The sequence below is a fragment of the Hyla sarda genome, chromosome 6 (genome assembly GCF_029499605.1).
Source record: "Hyla sarda isolate aHylSar1 chromosome 6, aHylSar1.hap1, whole genome shotgun sequence".
In the NCBI taxonomy this organism is placed as follows: Eukaryota; Metazoa; Chordata; class Amphibia; order Anura; family Hylidae; genus Hyla; species Hyla sarda.
This window is the reverse complement of record NC_079194.1, coordinates 109,909,952-109,933,682: the sequence shown is the minus strand read 5'-3', so window position 1 is coordinate 109,933,682 and position 23,731 is coordinate 109,909,952. Positions and strand designations below refer to the sequence as shown.

The 23,731-nt window shown below is 45.2% G+C and overlaps 1 protein-coding gene across 1 annotated transcript in view; it reads right to left on the bottom strand.

The window, feature by feature from the left end:
- PPP4R2 (protein phosphatase 4 regulatory subunit 2) overlaps positions 1 to 23,731 on the bottom strand; it is a 44,750-nt gene that overhangs the window by 13,245 nt on the left and 7,774 nt on the right. Inside the window, 1 exon segment of the mRNA XM_056524635.1 lies at positions 12,127 to 12,208. Coding sequence (XP_056380610.1) covers positions 12,127 to 12,208 — 82 coding nt within the window.

Genomic DNA, 23,731 nt, shown 5'->3' with positions numbered 1-23,731 from the left:
CATCCTCTATGTTTAAAGGAAAGAAGGTTTCTACACCAGCACAGACGGGGGTTCTTTACTGTAAGAGCAGTGAGACTGTGGAATTCTCTGCCTGAGGAGGTGGTCATGGTGAACTGTGTAAAAGAGTTCAAAAGGGGTCTGGATGCCTTTTTGGAGAATAATAACATCGCTGGTTACGGATACTAGATTTATAAGGACAGACGGTTGATCCAGGGATTTATTCTGATGCCATATTTGGAGTCGGAAAGGAATTTTTACCTCTAGTATGAGGGTTTTTGCCTTCCTCTGGATCAACTCAATAGGGACTCATTGGGGTTACAGGTTGAATTTGATGGACTCTGGTCTTTTATCAACCTTATGAACTACCATACTTTGCGCCGTATAAGACGCACTTTTTCTTCCACAAAACTGGGGGGGGGGGGGGGTCTTATACGGCAAACAAACATTAAAACCGGCGGTCCCTGCGGCCATCAACGGCCGGGACCCGCGGCTAGTACAGGACATTACCGATCGCGGTGATGCCCTGTATTAACCCTTCAGACGCGGAGATCAAAGCTGACCACCGCGTCTGAAGCAAGAGTGAAACCCGGCTGCTCAGTTGGACTCTTCTGGACCACCGCTATTTCACCGCGGCGGTCCCGAACAGTCCAACTGAGCAGCTTACAGGACACCGGGAGGGACCTTACCTGCCTCCTCTGTGTCTGCTCAATGCCAGGATCCCCTGCATGGCCGGCGCTCTCCGTCATCACGTCGTCGCGCACGCCATCCAATAGTAGCGGCGTGCGTAGCGACCTGATAGCGGTGACAGGAGAGCGAGGATCCCAAGCAGCAGAGACGTTCCGGAGCGACGGGGGACACGGCGACAGCAATGGAGGGTGACATCCAGGGCAGTGGCGACGGGTCCGGAGTGAGTATTACCTCCTATACCAGTGGTTTTCAACCTGCGGACCTCCAGATGTTGCAAAACCAACTCCTGGCATGCCCGGACAGCCAGCAGCTGTCCGGGCATGCTGGGAGTTGTAGTTTTGCAACATCTGGAGGTCCGCAGGTTGAAGGTCACTGTCCTATACTTTACGTTGTATTTGGTTCAGGATTTTTTTCTTCTAGATGTTCCTCCTTTAAAATTGGGTGCATCTTATATGCTGGTGCGTCTTACATGGCGAAAAATACGGTATGTTACATAGGGCAGCTTTTATTTAAATCGAGGCCCTTATTTAACATTAAAGAAGCCATATTGGTTTCTAAGGGCAACTGCACCATATTTCTTCTGTAGTAGCTTTGTTAAATCTCCCACACGCTTTTCATTCTGCTGCAAGTTGTGTTGTGCTGGGATGGTCAGTAAACCAGGATTTATCAATATTCACTGATCGGATCAGGTCAGACGAAAGAGAATTTACAGAGTATTTACAAACTTTTCGTAAGCAAGGCAGGTTGACTGGGAGAAATCTGCATGACACTAATGCTGCTTTTGGGCAAAATAAGTTTTACTGAGCAATTTCTGGATTTGACCCAGACAAATAACATTTCATTACATGAAACTTAGCCTAGATTCCTGGTAGGTTAAGGCTGCAAACCTGGTAGTGACAGGAAGGCTCACACATGGATGACCTCCAAAAGCATGGAATCATTCTCAAGGTAAATGGGTTCTTAGAAAGACAACCCCTTTTACGCCATGTTAACACTGCAGAATTTCCATGCACAATTTTGCACAGTATTTTTGCAGCAGGGGGGGTCCCATTGATTTCAATAGGATTCCGCTGCACTGTGCAGATCCAGAATTCCCGCGCCAGAAATATTTGGAGCGGAAATCCTGATTCCTGCATCCACAAAAACATTTTCAATGTTTCTATGGAGCCTGCACGGAAATGCATTGCCATCTATAGAGGCAGCACATTTCCGAGTGGTCTTAATGTTGGCATGCAGAATGCCCGCACGCAAACACTGTACGGACATTCTGCAAACTGTGGGCGGCGAAATAACATTCATGTGAGCTGCTGGTGATTTATATGTAGATACTTGTACAATAAATTGAAAAACACTTTTGTGGTAGCTGTCAAAATATCCAACATTGCGTTTTATACATTCTATGAAGAGTCAAAAGGGTCTTTGCCAGCCTTATCAATGCTAAGGCCTGGCACTCCCAACGCCCTTTCCCCCATTTCTTGAATAATATGCCTATGTATCATGACATGTCATTGATTTAAGCTCAATAGCATCAGGCACCGACCGCACATGTGCCGTAATTTAAATCAACGGCAAAGCGCGGTGTGCCAGACCGAGGACCTGCTGCACACCTCTGAAACTTTAAAGATATAAAATGCAGTTTTTTATTTTGTCTGGTTTGACAACACGGACAACTGCAACAGAAGGTATTCACTTTATTGTACAAGCAGCTACATAATCTGATTTTACAGAAGGAAAAGTGGAAGCACAAATATGGCAGGGAGCAAGACTTACTAAGCCATATCTCTGTGCCAACTAACAGGTCAATGGCGCATGAGAGTTATGACCACATCAGTAGTAGAAATGAGCGAACTTACAGTAACTCCGATTCGTCACGAACTTCTCGGCTCGGCAGTTGATGACACCCTGCATAAATTAGTTCAGCTTTCAGGTGCTCCGATGGGCTGGAAAAGGTGTATACATTCCTAGGAAAGAGTCTCCAGCCCACCTGAAAGCTGAACTAATTGATGCAGGAAAAGTCATCATCAACTGCCGAGCCGAGAAGTTTGTGACAAATCGAATTTACTGTAAGTTCCTCATCTCTAATCAGTAGCTCTTCATCAGAATCTGTGATCAGTAAGTGTTTACTTAGAGTTAATGTGCCAAAATAAAAACGGGACGTCAACACACTGACAAGTAGGGATCGACCGATATCGTTTTTTAGGGCCGATACAGATACTCAGTGGGAGGTTAGGGCCGATGGCCGATAACTTATACCGATATTCCGGTATAAGTTAACGGCTATTTATCCCCACCTCTGGTGACACCGCTGCAGATCATTGATTTAATATATATATCACCAGCAGCAGCATCACCCCCACTAAAATGCTTGTACAGGGTAATCGTGCAGGTGACACTGATCCCAAAATGTTTTTCCCCTATGTAGCTCAGAATGAACAGAGATTAAAATAATTTGTAATAAAATTACAAGTTATCATGGAATGTTTTCAACAAAAAATAATAGATAAAAGATATCTCCTATATCTATATCCATCTGCTTAACTCTTCCCATTCTATAAGCTGCCTCCTTCAGATTGAATTGTATTTTAAATGTGAAAGGTTCCCTATAACTTTCATTTATTGTTGTGCACTTTGCAGTAGTATTTGTCAGCCTATACCAAGAATGAAACCCAAGCACAAAAAAAAGCATAATGGGGAAATTTTTTTTTATAAATTACAGAGGAAAAATTCATAAGTGCAGGGGTGTGGAAATTTTATTTAAAAAAAAAAAAAAAAACTACTTGTCCACGGGACTAAAATGGAGCAAAATCTACTTGTTCCTCATGACGATCCACTTGTCCGGACCATTTTCGCTTTTACACTCGTTTTTTCCTCCTCGTCCTATAATAGCCGTAACTACTTACTATAATGATACCTTTTAATTTTTCAATAACATTCTCCAAACAAGAAAAAATTAAAAATGTAATATATAAATAAAACAATTCCAATGGCGCAGCGCTCCAATAAAAAAGGTGCATTTATTCACACACATCTCTATACAGCAACGTTTCAGCTCCTATGGAGCCATCATCAAGCCTAGTGATACATACAGCTTCAGGGGTATTTATACCCAAACCAAGTGCTAACAATAATCAAAATGTCACAAGTGCATCAAATTATAATCAATAAACAACTACATAAAAATTCATACAACAAATAGTGCAATCTTTGCATGATATACCATAAAGTGCATTGTGAGTAGTGAGTACCCACATGTGAAAAAGTGAATCAGCTTGAAAAAAATCATTCCATAAGCAATATACAGACATTTATGATCTTAATACATTCTAATTAATAACAAACTTCATCTGTATACAAATTACAATATTAGATAAAGGAGGTGGTAACGCAATCCTACCCGCTCCGTGGACCCATCATGACGTCGGTAGCATGTGGTGTATTCCACTGCGCATGTACATGTAAACAATAGTCACATGGCCGATGATGTGAGCAAAATCCCGCGATACTCGGTCAGCTAATTGAGACTCCCGTCCCACTCACGTCATGTTCTCACGATCACGAGTCCGAACAGGAGATCCAGGCCGGCCCGATCACGTGATCTGTCCACATCACCTGACCACTAATGTAAACAAACAGACTAGGCAACTGATAGCGTCCATATCACAAAGACGCTGACTCTAAAGTATAAGTTCATGGCAGGACATCAAGAGCAAAAAAAAAAACTGACACCATATGGACATCCATCTATATATAATTAATGACCCAAAATGAGACCTTTTCTATGATGCATAATCACAAAAAAGAAAAAAAAAAAGTGTGTTTAGAGATTATATATAAAAAATATTATAAATCAAGAGTCAACCCCTGGGAGGTTCCTTACCCAGAAACATTCCCCTCACAAAATATCAAATAAATATCAAATATAACATTAAAAAATTTAAAATTAAAATAATGAATAAATATAACAATACAAAATAAAAATAAATGAAAAATAAATATCAATACATAAAATAGTAAATAAATAAATAAAAAAAAAAAAAAATAAACCTCCAAGTTCTTTCACACCCTTTGCACGGTGTGGACATGGCATGTATATGTGGAGAGAGTTCTACCCCAATAATATCAGGGGACAATGGAACACTCTCCCCATTTTCATGGTAGGAGAGGATCCACGTCACGGGGGAGGTAACCGTGGCCGTCAAGCTGAACCAGTCTCGACCGGTCTCAGAACACCACATACAGAACCGTTAGCAACATGAAAAAAAGCCATAATAACATATAGCCACAGACCTAACTAAGTGCCAAAAGTAGGTTAAGGCAGTGGAGAACCCCTTTAACTTTTTTTATGTGATATTATAAAAATTGCAATTCTGTGGTTTGGTATTTTTTTTTACATTTACTGCATGGGATACATAATGTTATATTTTAATAGGTCGTACAATTACGCACGCAGAGATACTAAATATGTTTATTTTTATTATGTTTACATATAGGAAAAGGGGGGTGATTTGAACTTTTAACATGGATGGGGTTAAGTTGTGTCTTTCAAACTTTTATTAACACTTTTTTTTTTTGTTTTTTACACTCTATTCATCTGTATGAGGAATCTAATGATTCCTCCTAAAAGTCTAATAGAGTTCTATTGAACTCCATTGATCTGTGTGCTCTGCGATTCATTGATAGAGCCTAGTCCAGCCAGGATCTATCAATGACAGAACCACGGACAGCAGGAAGCAGAGGTAAGCCCTTCGGCTACCTCTATAGTGGATTGTCCCCTGCGATCACGCTGCGGGGGGGGGGGGGGGGGGGCGATCCACCCCACTAGCCCACCAGGGAGCATTCACATGTCCCTTTAGACGCCGCTGTCAGCTGCGATTTAAAGGGTTAATAGCCAGCCGCATCCTGGCTATTAGCGGTGACCCCCGGCTACTGAGAACAGCCGGGGGGGGGGGGGGGGGGCTGCAGAGTATGGAGCGGGGCACGAGTCCGGAGCCCACTCCATACAGACTGCTGATCGACGCATGCAGTCTCCCTGTGCAGACGTGCGACCGCTCCTCCCCTCAGCTCTCCGAAGCTAAAGCTGGGGGGAGCGAAGGCAGAGGACGCAGATCTGCACGGGGAGAAAGAATGCAGAGCAGGGGAGACGTACACCACTTCTCATCTCCCCTCCCCCTGCTCTGCATTCGAAGAAAGCAAGTTTCTACAGCTGAGGGCTGCAGAGTATGAAGCGCCTCGAAGCGGGAGCTCGCACCATACAGACTGCTGATCGCCGCAGCGCTGGTCAGGTCCGGCCCTGCTTGCCCGAAGCCGGGCTAAGGGCTGGAAAAATTCACCTGCCCGGCGTCCGGAACGGCACGTCCCGGGCGATAGGAATTCCAAATCCCTGTAAGTGTTAATGTGGCCTTTTACTGAGTGACTGGCAGCCCTTGCATTTATTAATCACCACATCTATAACCTTCGTGTACTCCTAATATAGTGACAAGATTTATTTTACAATGCCCTTCTAAAGTGCAACTAAAAACTGGGCCCACACATTTAAAAAACAACTCACAAAACCCACTGTTTATATGATATCGAGTAGCATTTATACACAAACTATATTTAAACATAATTTCACAGCCAGATTACCCAATACCTTCCCAGGATATTTCTACAATTACAAATGTAAAAATCTAGACCAACATTACCCTAAAGAATGCCAAATTATAAATAACAGCAAAGAAAATATGTAAACATGACTACTCCTTACATCATATTTGCTCCCTAACCTTGCACATACTTAACCCCTTAAGGACCCAGCCAGTTTTCAGTGTAGGACCCGGCCATTTTTTGCACATCTGACCACTGTCACTTTAAGCATTAATAACTCTGGGATGCTTTTACCTTTCATTCTGATTCCGAGAGTTTTTTCGTGACATTCTACTTTATGTTAGTGGTAACATTTTGTTGATACTTGCATCATCTCTTGGTGAAAAATTCCAAAATTTGATGAAAAAAAAATAGAAAATTTTGCATTTCTAAGCTTTCTGCTAATAAAAGGAAAATTTATATTTCAAATAAATTATATATTGATTCACATATACAATATGTCTACTTTATGTTGGCATCATACAGTAGATATGTTTTTACTTTTAGAAGACATCAGAGGGCGTCAAAGTTCAGCAGCAATTTTCCACTTTTTCACAAAATTTTCAAAATTGAAATTTTTCATGGACAAGTTCAGTTTTGAAGTGGATTTGAAGGGCCTTCATATTAGAAATACCTCATAAATGACCCTATTCTAAAAACTGCACCCTTTCAAAATCTATTTTTTACACTGGCATGTTCTTGTAGACCCAGTTATTGAATTTTTACAAGGGGTAAAAGGAGAGAAATCTTCCTAAAATGTTTAAGGAAATACCTCATATGTGTATGTAAAGTGTTCGGCAGGCGCACTAGAGGGCTCAGAAGGGAAGGAGCAACAGTGGGATTTTGGAGAGTGAGTTTTTCTGAAATAGTTTTTTGGGGGGCATGTCACATTTAAGAATCCCCCATGGTGCCAGAACAGCAAAAAGAAAAAAAAAAAAAAAAAAAAACCTGCCTGGCATACTATTTTGGAAAGTACACCCCTCAAGGAACGTAACAAGGGGTACAGTGAGCCATAACACCCCACAGGTGTTTGACGACTTTTTGTTAAAAGTTGGATGTATACATGATTATCTTTTCACTAAAATGCAGGTTTTTCCCCAAATTTTACATTTTTACAACGGGAAATAAGAGAAAGTGACCCCCAAAATTTGTAACCCAATTTCTTCTGATTGTGAAAATACCCCATGTGTGGACATCAAGTGCTCTGCTGGCGAACTAAAATGCTCAAAAGAGGAGGAGGAGCGCCATTGAGCTTTTGAAAAGAAATTTTTTGGGGAATGGAAGTCAGGGGCCACGTGCATTTACAAAGTTCCCCGTGGTGCCAGAACAGTGGACCCCCAACATGTGACCCCATTTTGGAAACTACACCCCTCACAGAATTTAATAAGGGGTGCAGTGAGCATTTACACCCCACTAGCGTTTGAAAGATCTTTGGAACAGTGGGCTGTGCAAATGAAAAATTACATTTTTTATTTTCACGGACCACTGTTCCAAAAATCTCTCAGACACCTGTGGGGCGTAAATGCTCACTGTACCCCTTATTACATTACATGAGGGGTGTAGTTTCCAAAATGGGGCCACATGTGGCTTTGTAAACACACGTGGCCTTCAATTTCGGACAAATTGTCTCTTCAAAAGCCCAATGGTGCTCCTCTTCTGAGCATTGTAGTTCACCCGCAGAGCACTTTACATCCACATATGGGGTATGTTCTTACACAGAAGAAATGGGGTTACAAATTTTGGGGGGCTTTTTTTTCCTATTTTCCCTTGTGAAAATAAAAAAATTGGGGTAACACCAGCATTTTAGTGAAAAAAAAAAGGTTCATTTTTCCATCCAACTTTGAAGAATTTTCATTAAACACCTGTGGGGTGTTAAGGCTCACTATACCCCTTGTTACATTCCGTGAGGGGTGTAGTTTCCAAAATTGGGTTACATGTGGGTATTTCTTTTTTTGCATTTATGTCAGAACTGCTTGAAAAATCAGCCCCCCCCCCCCCCCCCCCCCTGTGCAAATCACCAATTTAGGCCTCAAATGTACATAGTGCGATCTCACTCCTGAGCCTTGTTGTACGCTTGCAGAGCATTTTACGCACACATATGGGGTATTTACGTACTCAGGAGAAATTGCGTTACAAAATTTGGGGGTCTTTTTTTCCTTTTGGGAAAATTTAAAGTATGGGGCAACACCACCATGTCAGTAATTTTTTTATTTTTGACACTAACAGGCTGGTGTAGCCAAACTTTTCCTTTTCATAAGGGGTAAAAGGAGAAAAAGGCCCTCAAAATTTGTAGTGCAATTTCTCCCCAGTACGGAAATACCCAATATGTGGCCCTAAACTGTTTCCTTGAAATACAACAGGGCTCCGAAGTGAGAGTGTGCCATGCACATTTTAGGACTAAATTAGGGATGGCATAGGGGTATTTCATGTTTTGCAACAGCTGGAGGTTCCGTTTTGGAAACACTGCCGTACAATACATTTTTCACCTTTGTTGGGGGGGGGGGGGGGGGGGAACAGTGTAAGGGGGTGTATATGTAGCGTTTTACCCTTTATTATGTGTTTGTGTAGTGTTTTTAGGGTACATTCACACTGGCGGAGATTTACAGCGAGTTTCCCGCTAGGAGTTTGCGCTGCGGTCAAAAATTTGGCGCAGCTCAAACTTCAAGCAGGAAACTTGCTGTAAACCCGCCCGTGTGAATGATATTGGGGGGGGGGGGGGGGGGGGGGTGCAAACCTCCCGCTGTTTCAAAACTACAACTCCCAGCATGTACTGACAGACCGTGCATGCTGGGAGTTGTACTTTTGCAACAGCTGGAGGCACGTTGGTTGGAAAACCTTCAGTTAGGTTCTGTTACCTCACTATTTTCCAACCAGTGTGCCTCCAGCTGTTGCAAAACTACAACTACCAGCATGTACTGATCACCGAAGGGCATGCTGGGAGATGTAGTTATGCAACAGCTGTAGGCACGCAACTACAACTCCCAGCACAGCGAGATAGCTGTTTGGGCATGCTGAGATTTGCAGTTTTGCATCATCTGGAGGGCTACAGTTTAGAGACCACTGTATAGTTGTCTCAAACTGTAGCCATCCAGATGTTGCTAGGCAACTCATCAGCTTCCGTAGGATCCAGGGAGCCACATTGCCGTCCTCTGCTGCGGCCGATCTCCACCACGATCGTCGCCTCCGCTGCCAATGGGTACGTGGCCTACGGTGTCGGTCCCTGTCGGTTTCCCCGTTCTGCCCCACCTATTGTGGGTGGGCAGAATGGGGAAACAAAAAGTTAACCCCCCTGCCACCTCACTCCTATCCCTTCAGAGGGATCATGGTTGTCTTGGACAACCCAATCCCCCTTATTTTCCAGGTCACCATAGACCCATATGACCCAGAATAGCCGCAAATCGCCGACATTGGGGGGGGGTCTGGGGGGGTATTCCCCATTAAAGGGGTTATCCAGGTTTAGAAAAAACAGCAGCTTTTTACAAAAAACAGCCTGTCTACAGTTTGCATGTAAGGCCCCTTTCACACTACAGGTATCCTGTAAAAACCTCAGTTATTACTCCCATCAAATAGTCCTGAAAACGGCCGTCAAAAAATCCCATTCATGTCAGTGGGATTTTTTGACCAACCTTTTGCATCAGGCATGTCCGTTATTTCTGATGGCACAAAAGACGGTGCATGCAGTAATTTTTTTTTTCCCGTCAAAAATAAGTGGAAAACTGACATTAAAATGTAACACTGAAGTCTATGGAAACGGATGTTCACAAGAAAGAAAAAAAAAATCTTATCATCCATTTTTTGTACTTAGCATGCTCAGTACAGTATCACAACTAATGGACATAAAATAACGGACAATAACGGATGATAACGGATGGCATCAGTTATTTTGACAGAATGTTTGTCAAAATTGGTCATCAGTTATCATCCGTTGTATTCAGTTATTTCATCCATTTTTTCATGACCCGTTATTGCTGATTAACATATCAGAATGAAGGAACATAAAGGGAAAAGGGGACAAATATTATAACCGTGCTCCATTCATTTCAATGGAACTGAGCCGCAATTCCACACAAACTGATGACAAGTGTCGCTGCTTCTGGATGAATTCCAAAGTTTTTTTTTACAATCTTGGATAACTAATCTCTACACTGATCTGAAGATAAAAACTAATATGGAAGATTTATCAAAACCTGTGGAGAAAAGTTGCCCATAGTAAACAATCAGATTGCTTATTTCATTTTTAACCCCTTAAAAAAAAAAAAAAAAAAAAAAAAAAAAAAAAGGACATCTGCAGGCTAAATAAGGAATGTTTTATTTTTTATTTTTTTTTGGGGGGGGGGGGGGGTCCCAAACAACCCTCAACTATCTCATTAGCGAGGCAACGGCTCTGCTGCGGCTCTCCCGCGCAGGTGGTGTGCCGGCCTCAGCATGACGCCGCAGCCGACACACCTCCTCCATGTAGTTCTATGGGAGAAGCAGAGTCTCCTCCATAGAGCTGTATGGGGAGGGGGCGTACCATTCGCAGCAATTCTGGGGCTCCATTCGGGAGTTCCTTTAGTTGTGAGCACTGTGCTCACAGCTGTCAATCAAGAAAGTATGTCCAAGACATAGGTGATGAGCTAGTATGTGTCTAAGCAGGCCGGGGGGGGGGGGGAAATGGGGCAGTTTGACTGGCTTTTTCAGTATGAAATACTGAAAATGTTATAATTAAATAAATTTCAAAACCTATTGGTTTTGCATGCTTTACAACATATCAAAAAGTATGTGACAGTGCCCGTTTAAAGGGGAACTCTGGTGGGAAAAAAAAATGGTTTTCAAATCCACTGGTACCAGAAAGTTAAACTGATTTGTAAATTACTTCATTTAAAAATCTTAACCCATCCATTATTCGGCTGCTGTATGCTCCACAGGAAGTTCTTTTCTTTTTGAATTTATTTTCTGTCTGACCACAGTGCTCTCTGCTGACACCTCTGTCCATATCAGGAACTGTCCAGAGCAGGAGAGGTTTGCTATGGGGATTTGCTCCTTTTCTGGACAGAGGTGTCAGCAGAGTGGAAAGAACTGCACAATTTTCTTTGAATATCTGTAGTATTCAGCAGCTGATAAGTACTGGAAGGGTTAAGATTTTTTTATAGACGTAATTTACAAATCTGTTTAACTTTCTGGCACCAGTTAAGTAGAAAACAAATGTTTTCAAATAATTTCCACTGGCGTTCCCCTTTAAGCACTGGGCCAATTAGAATTTTTTGCATTTTTGTCTTTTCCCCTCGCCTTCTAAAAACCATAAAAAAATTAAGTGTACAGCAAACCTAAATTATGTGTGAGAAAAAAAAAAAGTAAGAAAGCTGGAATTTTGCTAATTTTGGAGGATTCCGTTTTCATGCACGCTCTACACTTATAGAAAACATGTCTTTTTCGCTTTATTCTGTGGGTCAATATCATTAAAAACTTTATTGTACTGCTTTAAAAAAAAAATTCTAAGTGACCCCTCTGTGGACTCCTGGTCACCCATTCTATAACCCAGTGTTTTGGATTTAGAGTGGGTGATCAGGCAGACCGTTTTCCTTTAAGCGGCCTCTGAAAAATAAAAGACGCAATCATATGGGATGCTAGGGGTAACTAGTCAATAATTCCTTTCCACAGGTTTTGATAGCTCTCCCCCAATCTACAGCAGTTCATGGAGAAGGTAATTCACAGAGCTATTCGGTTCCAGAATTATTTCACAAGGGAATGCATGCATTTACTAAAACATACATTTCCGAACAATCTACAGATTCTCAAAGTCCTAAGGATGATAACATTTCTATTCCCACTTACATAGTCTCCCCGGTTTTCGCCACATGGCAAAGAAATTGATCCAGCTCTGTAGATACTTCCTTTTTCCCTTTTTTCTCAAAATCTAAGAAGAAGAAAAAGAAGAAAAATATTGAGCAATAAAGGTCGACAGTGAAAATGTTATTTGTGTACCCTTTCTGGGAAAACCGAAAACTTTGCTTACTAATTCTCTATCCATTAAAACATTAATAAAAGAGCAAATACTTAACTACCTTTCTCCAGCTGTCACCATCTAATCCTAGTTGAGCTTGGTATAAAGGGCTATATGAGGGCTAATTTCTATATAGATGACTTATTTTCATTGTGCAGCGATCTGTAGTTGTTAGCGATAACACTTTTGCATACATGACTTTTTATTCAATTTTTCTGAGATGTGATGGGATCAAAAATCAGCAGTTTCAGACTTGTATTTTTAGGTTTGCACCATTTAACAAAAAGGATCATAAACATGACGTTTTAAATGGGAAGTCAGATTCAAAAACTATATATCTGTTGTACATCTTGGCAAAACATTAACCTTTCTAATCTACTTCATAAGAAAATGTTATTTCCTTTTTATAGAAATCATGGCTTATAAAATGATGGCTTTGTCCAAGCTGTAGCACAGGCATAGACAAAGTCCAGTAAGTGAGGGTTAGCACTCCTCTGATAATCAGGCAGGAGAGCGCGAGCACAGAGGAGCGCTATCAGGCAGGAGAGCGCGAGCACAGAGGAGCGCTATCAGGCAGGAGAGCGCGAGCACAGAGGAGCGCTATCAGGCAGGAGAGCGCGAGCACAGAGGAGCGCTATCAGGCAGGAGAGCGCGAGCACAGAGGAGCGCTATCAGGCAGGAGAGCGCGAGCACAGAGGAGCGCTATCAGGCAGGAGAGCGCGAGCACAGAGGAGCGCTATCAGGCAGGAGAGCGCGAGCACAGAGGAGCGCTATCAGGCAGGAGAGCGCGAGCACAGAGGAGCGCTATCAGGCAGGAGAGCGCGAGCACAGAGGAGCGCTATCAGGCAGGAGAGCGCGAGCACAGAGGAGCGCTATCAGGCAGGAGAGCGCGAGCACAGAGGAGCGCTATCAGGCAGGAGAGCGCGAGCACAGAGGAGCGCTATCAGGCAGGAGAGCGCGAGCACAGAGGAGCGCTATCAGGCAGGAGAGCGCGAGCACAGAGGAGCGCTATCAGGCAGGAGAGCGCGAGCACAGAGGAGCGCTATCAGGCAGGAGAGCGCGAGCACAGAGGAGCGCTATCAGGCAGGAGAGCGCGAGCACAGAGGAGCGCTATCAGGCAGGAGAGCGCGAGCACAGAGGAGCGCTATCAGGCAGGAGAGCGCGAGCACAGAGGAGCGCTATCAGGCAGGAGAGCGCGAGCACAGAGGAGCGCTATCAGGCAGGAGAGCGCGAGCACAGAGGAGCGCTATCAGGCAGGAGAGAGAGCACAGAGGAGCGCTATCAGCCAGGAGAGAGAGCACAGAGGAGCGCTATCAGGCAGGAGAGAGAGCACAGAGGAGCGCTATCAGGCAGGAGAGAGAGCACAGAGGAGCGCTATCAGGCAGGAGAGAGAGCACAGAGGAGCGCTATCAGGCAGGAGAGAGAGCACAGAGGAGCGCTATCAGGCAGGAGAGAGAGCACAGAGGAGCGCTATCAGGCAGGAGAGAGAGCACAGAGGAGCGCTATCAGGCAGGAGAGAGATCACAGAGGAGCGCTATCAGACAGGAGAGAGATCACAGAGGAGCGCTATCAGACAGGAGAGAGATCACAGAGGAGCGCTATCAGACAGGAGAGAGATCACAGAGGAGCGCTATCAGACAGGAGAGAGATCACAGAGGAGCGCTATCAGACAGGAGAGAGATCACAGAGGAGCGCTATCAGACAGGAGAGAGATCACAGAGGAGCGCTATCAGACAGGACAGAGCACAGAGGAGCGCTATCAGACAGGACAGAGCACAGAGGAGCGCTATCAGACAGGACAGAGCACAGAGGAGCGCTATCAGACAGGACAGAGCACAGAGGAGCGCTATCAGACAGGACAGAGCACAGAGGAGCGCTATCAGACAGGACAGAGCACAGAGGAGCGCTATCAGACAGGACAGAGCACAGAGGAGCGCTATCAGACAGGACAGAGCACAGAGGAGCGCTATCAGACAGGACAGAGCACAGAGGAGCGCTATCAGACAGGACAGAGCACAGAGGAGCGCTATCAGACAGGACAGAGCACAGAGGAGCGCTATCAGAAAGGACAGAGCACAGAGGAGCGCTATCAGACAGGACAGAGCACAGAGGAGCGCTATCAGACAGGACAGAGCACAGAGGAGCGCTATCAGACAGGACAGAGCACAGAGGAGCGCTATCAGACAGGACAGAGCACAGAGGAGCGCTATCAGACAGGACAGAGCACAGAGGAGCGCTATCAGACAGTACAGAGCACATTGGAGCGCTATCAGAAAGGACAGAGCACAGAGGAGCGCTATCAGAAAGGAGAGCGCGAGCACAGAGGAGCGCTATCAGACAGGACAGAGAACAGAGTAGCGCTAACAGACAGGACAGAGCACAGAGGAGTGCTATCAGACAGGACAGAGCACAGAGGAGTGCTATCAGACAGGACAGAGCACAGAGGAGTGCTATCAGACAGGACAGAGCACAGAGGAGTGCTATCAGACAGGACAGAGCACAGAGGAGTAGGAGTGCTATCAGACAGGACAGAGCACAGAGGAGTGCTATCAGACAGGACAGAGCACAGAGGAGTGCTATCAGACAGGAGAGAGCACAGAGGAGTACTATCAGACAGTAGAGAGCACAGAGGAGTGTAATCCCACCCTCACTTACTGGACTTTGTCCATGCCTGTGCTTCAGCTTGGACAAAGCCATAATTTCTATAGAAAGAAAATAACATTTTCTTATGAAGTATATTAGAAAGATTAATGTTTTGCCAAGATGAAGAACTTATAAAAAAGCTTTTGTATCTGACAGTGCCCAATTTCCACACAGAAAAAAAATATGGCCCAGATTTATCAAACTGTGTGAGAGAAAAAGCGATTTTCCCATAGCAGCCAATCACAGCTCAGCTTTCACTTTACCAGCGATCGCGATTGGAGTGGTTTTTCCAATGTGGCCATTGTGTTTTTTTTATTTTTTGAATTAAAAAAATTGAGAAGTGGGTCATTATAATTTTTTATTACAAAAAAAATTATGTTTTCACACTTAAACCACCATAGGGAACTTTTCTATGCATTCTTGAATTGCCAACTCTGAATAATAATGGACTGCAGCAATGTACTGATAGAGCCTGACTAAGCAGGCTCTATTATGAATTCGTACCTGGGAACCAGTGCAGGTGGGGACTGTCATTCCGGCTCTTAAGTGCGGTGATCACTTAATGGGTTAATGACAGATAACAGCAAGAACACTTATCTGTCATCAAGTGCATGGCTACTGCTAACAGCCGGGTGTCAGTCTATGAAACGAGGGCAGCTCCTGCACTTGCTTCATACATAGAATGTCATACAGCATGTAAATGTACGTCCTGGTGCATTAAGTACCAGGACACCAGGATGCACATTAATGTCCAATGTCCTTAGGCTCCTTTCACACTGCCATTGTCACTTGGCAGTGCAACGAACATCAGGGAACACAGGGAGAACAGCGGGAGAAAATACATAATGCGAGGTCTTTTGTTCCCGCTATTATTTAAAAAAAAAAAAAAAAAAAAAAAAAAAAAAACGGAGCCCGACAGACCCCATAATAGTAAAAAGGATCTGTCGGGACCAGTTGTGCTTCGTGCCTAACGGACCTTCTCTGACAGGGCACAACGACAGTGTGAAAAGGGGCCTTAAAGGGGTATTCGGGCTAAATACATCTTAACCCCTATCCAAAGGATAGGGGGATAAGATGTTTTATCGTGGGGGCCGGCGTTGGGACCCACGCGATCTCCATGTAGCACACGCATTCTATGCAGGGCTGCCTCTTGAGTCTTGGAAACCTCTAGTTCCGGGACTGAAGATGTGATGTTCCGCCACACCCCTTGTGATGTCCGACCACGCCCCCTCCATTCACGTCTATGGCCGTCAGGCCCCCTCTCATAGACATGAATGGAGGGGGTGTAGTGTAACGCTAGGACCATCATCTATCAGTTATCTGCACAGGATACTGTACATGTGAGAAGACCCTAAAATAATCCGTCACCAAAATCACCTGTGAACTTGCTGGTACAGGGTAATAGTGCGGGTGATGCTGATCCCTCTGTGACAGGAGTGGGTGGATCTAGAGTTTATACATGTTCCCTGAACAAATTGGAGCTCAGGTCATGAATATTTATGAAGGGGCGGAGCCAGGTGGACAGGACAGTGCACCAACAGGCTGGGACCATCCCCAGTGCACCAAAGCACTTTGCTTACATATGTAGATTTTTGGGCTAATTCTGGGATGAGGTCACGTAAAGGTGGGTGGGGAGGTCACCCGCACTATAACCCTGTAGCAGCAGGTTAGTGACACTGCTGACAGGTTCCATTTAAGTCTTTACTTTGCCTGTAGCCCCACCACAAAGGAAACAAAGCATTACACAATGGTCATTCAAAACAGTGTTTTCACAATGCACGACAGGTCCTTCACTCTTTGTGACCTGAACAAAAACTAATAAAACAAGTGTTTTAGTTAGAGAACACCTAACAAATCCATGGAGAATATTTAAAAAGGAGAACTGACAGCTGTTTAACCCGCTCTTATCCCAATGCACTAGGTTACAATGCAGGTGAACCAGATTACAACAAGCCTTCATTGCTAATAGCCGACTTTGCGCAATAGATGCGGCTCCATTGTGCAAAGCTGGCTATGAGCAATGGAGGCTGATACAACAGGCTGTCAGTTTCCCTATAGTAATTTATAATGCTAAGTTACCAAACTGAGAAAGCCTGGCCAGTGAGTCTGACAGTACAATGGGGATTTTATACCACCATGACTACACTATATAAATGCTGTTTTGTAGTGGGTATTCTGACCTCTGGGTCCTCCTCTGTGATCTCCAGAACAAAGGCCCGACTCTCCCTGCTGCATGGTGTGGTGGGGCCTATGGGAGTGCCAGAGATACCACAGCGCTGTACTTGTGTAACCCCACTGCTCCCACAGGCATTGCCTACCCCAACATTCCATGCAGCAGGGAGAGTCTGGGCACTAAAAATCCAACCCTCCCTTATGAATAGTTATGTTCTTAAGCACTGAATACTCCCAAAACTTTCTTCTATGTGCCAGAGGAAATTCATAACTTACCCAAACTTTAAATAAGATTTATATCATGAAGTCACAATTGTGCAATAAGGAAGTTCACCTGCAGGCAGACACCTGCTGTGCCCCAAGTGGCATTCATTACCCGCTCATAGCCACAATTTCATTACATACAAGTTCTCCAGAGCTATGGGAGCCCACTGTACCGCCATATAACTAATAAAGGGGGGAGTTTGGGAAGATACTGTATATATGGCATGCTACATCAGATTCCTCAGAAGCATTTATTCTATGAAACACCACCCTGTAATACAGCACCTTTTCTGCATCGCTTTCCTACAAATAGGCAAACAGCACTACCACACGAAAACCGAGCAATCCAAAATATTAGAAAAGATTATCTCCATCATAGGTGTACAAAAAGAAAATGTTTATGGATATCTTCACTACATATCAACATGACGTCCTGTACAAGGGACTAAAGGAGCTGTGACCTCTATGGCTGGCGACAAATAAATAGCTGCAGGCCATTTACAAATTCCTTTTTTTTGCCGCAGGAAACTATTACAGTACTGCGCCAATGTGGGCCGCAAGCATAATGTTTCCCAAGACTATGCACACTGAAGAATAAAGGTGCAGCTTGTGAACCTGTTGTGGAGAGATAAATTGTAAAAGGTTTGGCAGATCAATCTTGCAGCTTGAACTTGATTTATTTTGGTAATTTAAGTGTTAACTCAAACGTAAAAGCTTAGGTATTAAAAATAGCCGAATATGGATTGCAGCAATCCAGAAATCACTCTCCCTTTTCTCCCTAACAAATGAGAAACAGCTAAAAGGTTGTGACGGCAAAAAGCTGGATTGTGCTGGTCCTGCTGGGAGGGGGTGGGGGCAGAATCCCTGGAAATACTGCAGACAACCATTATCCAACTGCTCACAAAATGCCCGTGTCTCCTGAACACAGTACACACACAATCACACGCCATCCCGCGGCACACCCAGCTCAATACCCTCACACAATTCCCTCCTAACATTCCCTGAACAGCCCTGCCAAGACTGACAAATCATGCCCAACTCTTCACCAAGTAGGACGGAAAACTTGCTGTGCAGGATAAGTCAAGACGCCTGAGCCAACCCAGCTCTGCACAGTGCAGACAAATACAGCAGAGATACTAGTCACAGCAGCTCTAAACACTTCAAAAATCAATACATCCACAAGATCACTTTTGTAAACAGGATGGGCAAAACACTAAACGTTGGGAACCAGCAAGGCTGCAACCAATTTCTATAGGCTGCTCCTATAACGTGTTCAGCCCAGAATTAAAGGAGAACAAATTTGCGCTCCAGGCTAACAGTATTTAAAAAAACAAAATAGGACCACCACTTCCCCCAGTATACCACTCCTGCCTCTGCAGCGGCCCTTTTCCCGGTTGCTGGTGGTCGATGCTTCTCACCACGGCTCACCTAATCTCCATCGGCAGCGATGTCACACCTCAGCCGGCACACAGTAGTGTGACGTATTCTTCCTGGACCAAATAAATCATCCTAACGGTCAGCCAATCACTGGCCAAGGCAGGACATTGATGGGGCCAGCGATTAACTGAGCCGCAGTGTGACGGGTCAACCACCAGCAACCAGGAGGAGGAATGCTGCAGAAGCCAGAGAGGGATACAGGAAGCACCTGGGGAGCGATGACAGGTAAGTCCTGTAAATGCAAGCAGCCTGGGGAAGTTTAAAAAATAAAATAAAAAAAAAGTTGTATCCCAGAATTCTCCTTTAAAAAAAATTAAGTTTTCTATGTTTTATTTAGGTTTAAAAAAAAGCTGCCACTAGGTGTCTCCCTACTTGTCCAGAGCACATCCCCCCCCCCCCCCCCCATCTCTTGCACAGACTTTGGACTCCTGCTGGCCTGGCAGAAGTCCAAAATTAGAAAATGCAGTCTGAAGCGCTGAGGGGGTGTGTGTGCAGCCTTAGCCAATTATAGCTCATCTCACGTTGAACTGCTCTGGGCTGTGTGTAGAAGAGGGAGGAAGTTCTCCCTCAACCCTTCCCAGTCTGTGAATCAGACTGAGCAGAAAATACAGAGAAATATCAAGGTAGAAAACAAAAAATTATATAAGATATATATATATATATATATATATATGGCAGGTTCATCATAATGGGGTCAGTGAACTGGGAGGATTATAAAATGTAACAAGATCATGACAGGTACTCTTTAAAAGGGGTACTCCACTGGAAAACATTTTCTTTTCTTCAAATCAACTGGTGCCAGAAAGTTAAATCTTAATCCTTCCAGTACTTAGCTGCTGTTATGATCCACAGGAAGTTATTTTCTTAATGAATTTCCTATGTCTGACCACAGTGCTCTCTGCTGACACCTCTGTCCATGTCAGGAACTGTCCAGAGCCGGAGCAAATCCCCATAGAAAACCTCACACGGACAGAGGTGTCAGCAGAGAGCACTGTGATTAGACAGAAAATTAATTAAATAAGAAAATAACTTCCTGTGCAGCATACAGCAGCTGATAAGTACTGGAGGGATTAAGATTTTTTTAATTGAAGTAATTTACAAAACTGTTTAAGTTTCTGGCACCAGTTGATTTTAAGAAAAAAAAAAATGTTTTCCAGTGGAGTACCCCTTTAAAAAAGTCAAGTCAACTTCATCATGGACCAAGACTTGTCTGGACATACACTCAAGGCATCATGTTAGTAACTGTATTGATCCAAAAGAACCACTTGGCGGCAGAATTTCTAGGACAGAGAAAAGTGGGACCGGATTGGGGACCAGAACACTGATTTTTTTAATCCAAAAATTCCTCAACTAAAATGGTGCAATGTCACACTGTTCGACTATTAGGACCAACACAAGCCCAGTGGATGCAGCACTAGAACTTTACACAGGCATCTTAGTAACTGAAGTCTCCAGGCATGTTGGGAGTTGTAGTTTTGCAACAGCAAGAGACATTGTTTGGAAAACACTGTCTTAGGCTGGGTTCACACAACGTTTTTTTTCAATACAGTTCCCGTATCAGGTTTTTGATTAAAAAAAAAATAATAATAAATAAATAAAAAAAAGGATTCCTCAAAACCTGACTAAAAACTGTATCACAACGTGTGTGCAAATTTTTATCTGTACACGGCTTGAAAAATTGTTTCTGTTTGCATCCGTTTAAGAAAAAAAGGGGACATATGGTTTGAAAAACGGAGACAACCATATACATTATTACATTATGGTGCATACGGTTTTGAATGGGAAGTCTATGGGCACGGTTTTCTGAACGGTTGCATACTTTTTTTTTGAGAAACTGTCTGCCGAAACCTACAGGAAAATCGTGGTGTGAACTCACCCTTACACCAACACTCTGAAACTGGACCAATCATCTCCATGTACACATCATTTGGCCGAACCCACTGATTTTAGCAGGATCGGCCGACTGGTTGGGAAACACGTCTAATGTGTATGTATGCCTCCCGAAAGATGACGTAGGGCAGTGTTTTCCAACAAGGGTGCCTCCAGCTGTTGGCTGTCTGTGCATGCTGGGAGTTGTAGTTTTTCAACAGCTAGAGGAACCCTGGATGAGAAACTGACATAGGGAGAGAAGGATCAGGTATGTTGGATTTGACCTACTCAAAATGTTTGTTCTCAGAGGGTCATACAAAAGCCCCCCTCCCATCTAGAACACAATAACACTTGGTTGTGCTGATGTCACGTGTATAGGCAGATTATGAGATAGCCGTCACCAAAAGAACATTTGGCCATCAGTTATTGCAAGCATATGACCACCCTATGGGGTTTTCCTGGTGATCTCCAGATGCCCGAGATGGCCAGGAAACCGAAAACCCCTGATTTGGCCGTCTTACACGATTTCTAACACTCCCATTGACATTATTGTGAGACGTACAAATAGTGCCAAAAAGTACCAGAAGTCACGCTGTTTATGTAACTTTGGGGGCCAGATGATAGGCCACGGGTGACATCTGCCAGAGAACACTTAACTTGGTGTATTAGCCAAATGTCACCTCCTCATCTCCTCTCCGTTAACATCCTTATTAGAGATGAGCGAAATTACAGTAAATTCGATTGGTCACAAACTTCTCGGCTCGGCAGTTGACTTTTCCTGCATATATTATTTCAGCTTTCATGTACTCCGGTTGGCTGGAAAAGGTGGACTCTTTCCTAGGAATGTATCCACCTTTTCCAGCCCACAGGAGCACCTGAAGGCTGAACTAATTTACGCAGGAAAAGTCATCAACTGCCGAGCCGAGAAGTTCGTGACGCATCGAATTTACTGTACGTTCGCTCATCTCTAATCCTCATCTTAGTCTTTGCACTCACTGAAGGTGGTGGGGGACACAAGTTTGCAGACATTAAAGAGGTACTCCAGCGTACATTTTTTTTTTTTAAATCAACTTGGTCTAGAAAGTTATACAGATTAATCCTTCCATTACTTTTTAGCTCCGATATGATCCAGAAAAAGTTGTGTATTTCTTTCCAGTCTGACCACAGTGCCCTCTACTGACACCTCTGTCCGTGTCAGGAACTGTCCAGAGCAGTAGAGGTTTGCTATGGGGATTTGCTCCTGCTCTGGACAGTTCCTGACATGGACAGAGGTGTCAGCAGAGATCACTGTGATCAGACTGGAAGGAAACAACTCAATTTCCTCTGGAGCATACAGTTGCTGGTAACCACTTCCCCAACCACTTCCTTGTAGCCCGCATGTGAATATCTTCCCCAACCACTTCCTTGTAGCCCGCATGTGAATATCTTCCCCAACCACTTCCTTGTACCCGCATGCTTATGTCCTCCCACATCACCTTCTAACCTAATTATTTCCACCACATCTCACAGCAACCATGTCCCAACACTACTACATCCCAGAGTCCTCCACTTCTTACCCTGTCCTCATGTCCCCATCATTATCTTTAAGCCTCCGCTCCCATGCATCCCACTTAACCACATAGTCTCCTTTACAACCACCCTCTGGCAGCCTCCATCCCCACGTCCCCCTCACCACCACCACCACCACCACCTCCTCCTGGCCTCCTCACCACCACCACCACCTCCTCCTCCTCCGTGCCTCCATCCCCTCCTCACCACCACCTCCTCCTGGCCTCCTCACCACCACCACAACCACCACCACCTCCTCCTCCGTGCCTCCATCCCCTCCTCACCACCACCTCCTCCTGGCCTCCTCACCACCACCACCACAACCACCACCACCACCACCACCTCCTCCTCCGTGCCTCCATCCCCTCCTCACCACCACCTCCTCCTCCTCCTACTGGCCTCCATCCCCTCCTCACCACCACCTCCTCCTCCTACTGGCCTCCATCCCCTCCTCATCACCACCACCTCCTCCTACTACTGGCCTCCATCCCCTCCTCATCACCACCACCTCCTCCTCACCACCACCTCCTCCTCCTCCCCCTGGCCTCCATACCCTCCTCACCACCACCACCTCCTCCTCCTCCTGGCCTCCATACCCTCCTCTCCACCTCCTCCTCCTGGTCTCCATACCCTCCTCTCCACCTCCTCCTCCTGGCCTCCATACCCTCCTCACCACCACCACCTCCTCCTCCTCCTGGCCTCCATACCCTCCTCACCACCACCTCCTCCTGGCCTCCATACCCTCCTCACCACCACCTCCTCCTGGCCTCCATACCCTCCTCACCACCACCTCCTCCTGGCCTCCATACCCTCCTCACCACCACCTCCTCCTGGCCTCCATACCCTCCTCACCACCACCTCCTCCTCCTCCTCCTCCTCCTGGCCTCCATACCCTCCTCACCACCACCTCCTCCTGGCCTCCATACCCTCCTCAGCACCACCTCCTCCTGGCCTCCATACCCTCCTCAGCACCACCTCCTCCTGGCCTCCATACCCTCCTCAGCACCACCTCCTCCTGGCCTCCATACCCTCCTCACCACCACCACCACCACCTCCGCCTGGCCTCCATACCCTCCTCACCACCACCACCACCACCACCACCACCGCCTCCTCCTGGCCTCCATACCCTCCTCACCACCACCACCTCCTCCTCCTGGCCTCCATACCCTCCTCACTACCACCTCCTCCTGGCCTCCATACCCTCCTCACCACCACCTCCTCCTGGCCTCCATACCCTCCTCACCACCACCACCACTTCCTCCTCCTGGCCTCCATACCCTCCTCACCACCACCACCACCTCCTCCTCCTCCTGGCCTCCATACCCTCCTCACCACCACCTCCTCCTCCTGGCCTCCATACCCTCCTCACCACCACCACTTCCTCCTCCTGGCCTCCATACCCTCCTCACCACCACCACTTCCTCCTCCTGGCCTCCATACCCTCCTCCTCACCACCACCACCTCCTCCTGGCCTCCATACCCTCCTCCTCACCACCAACACCA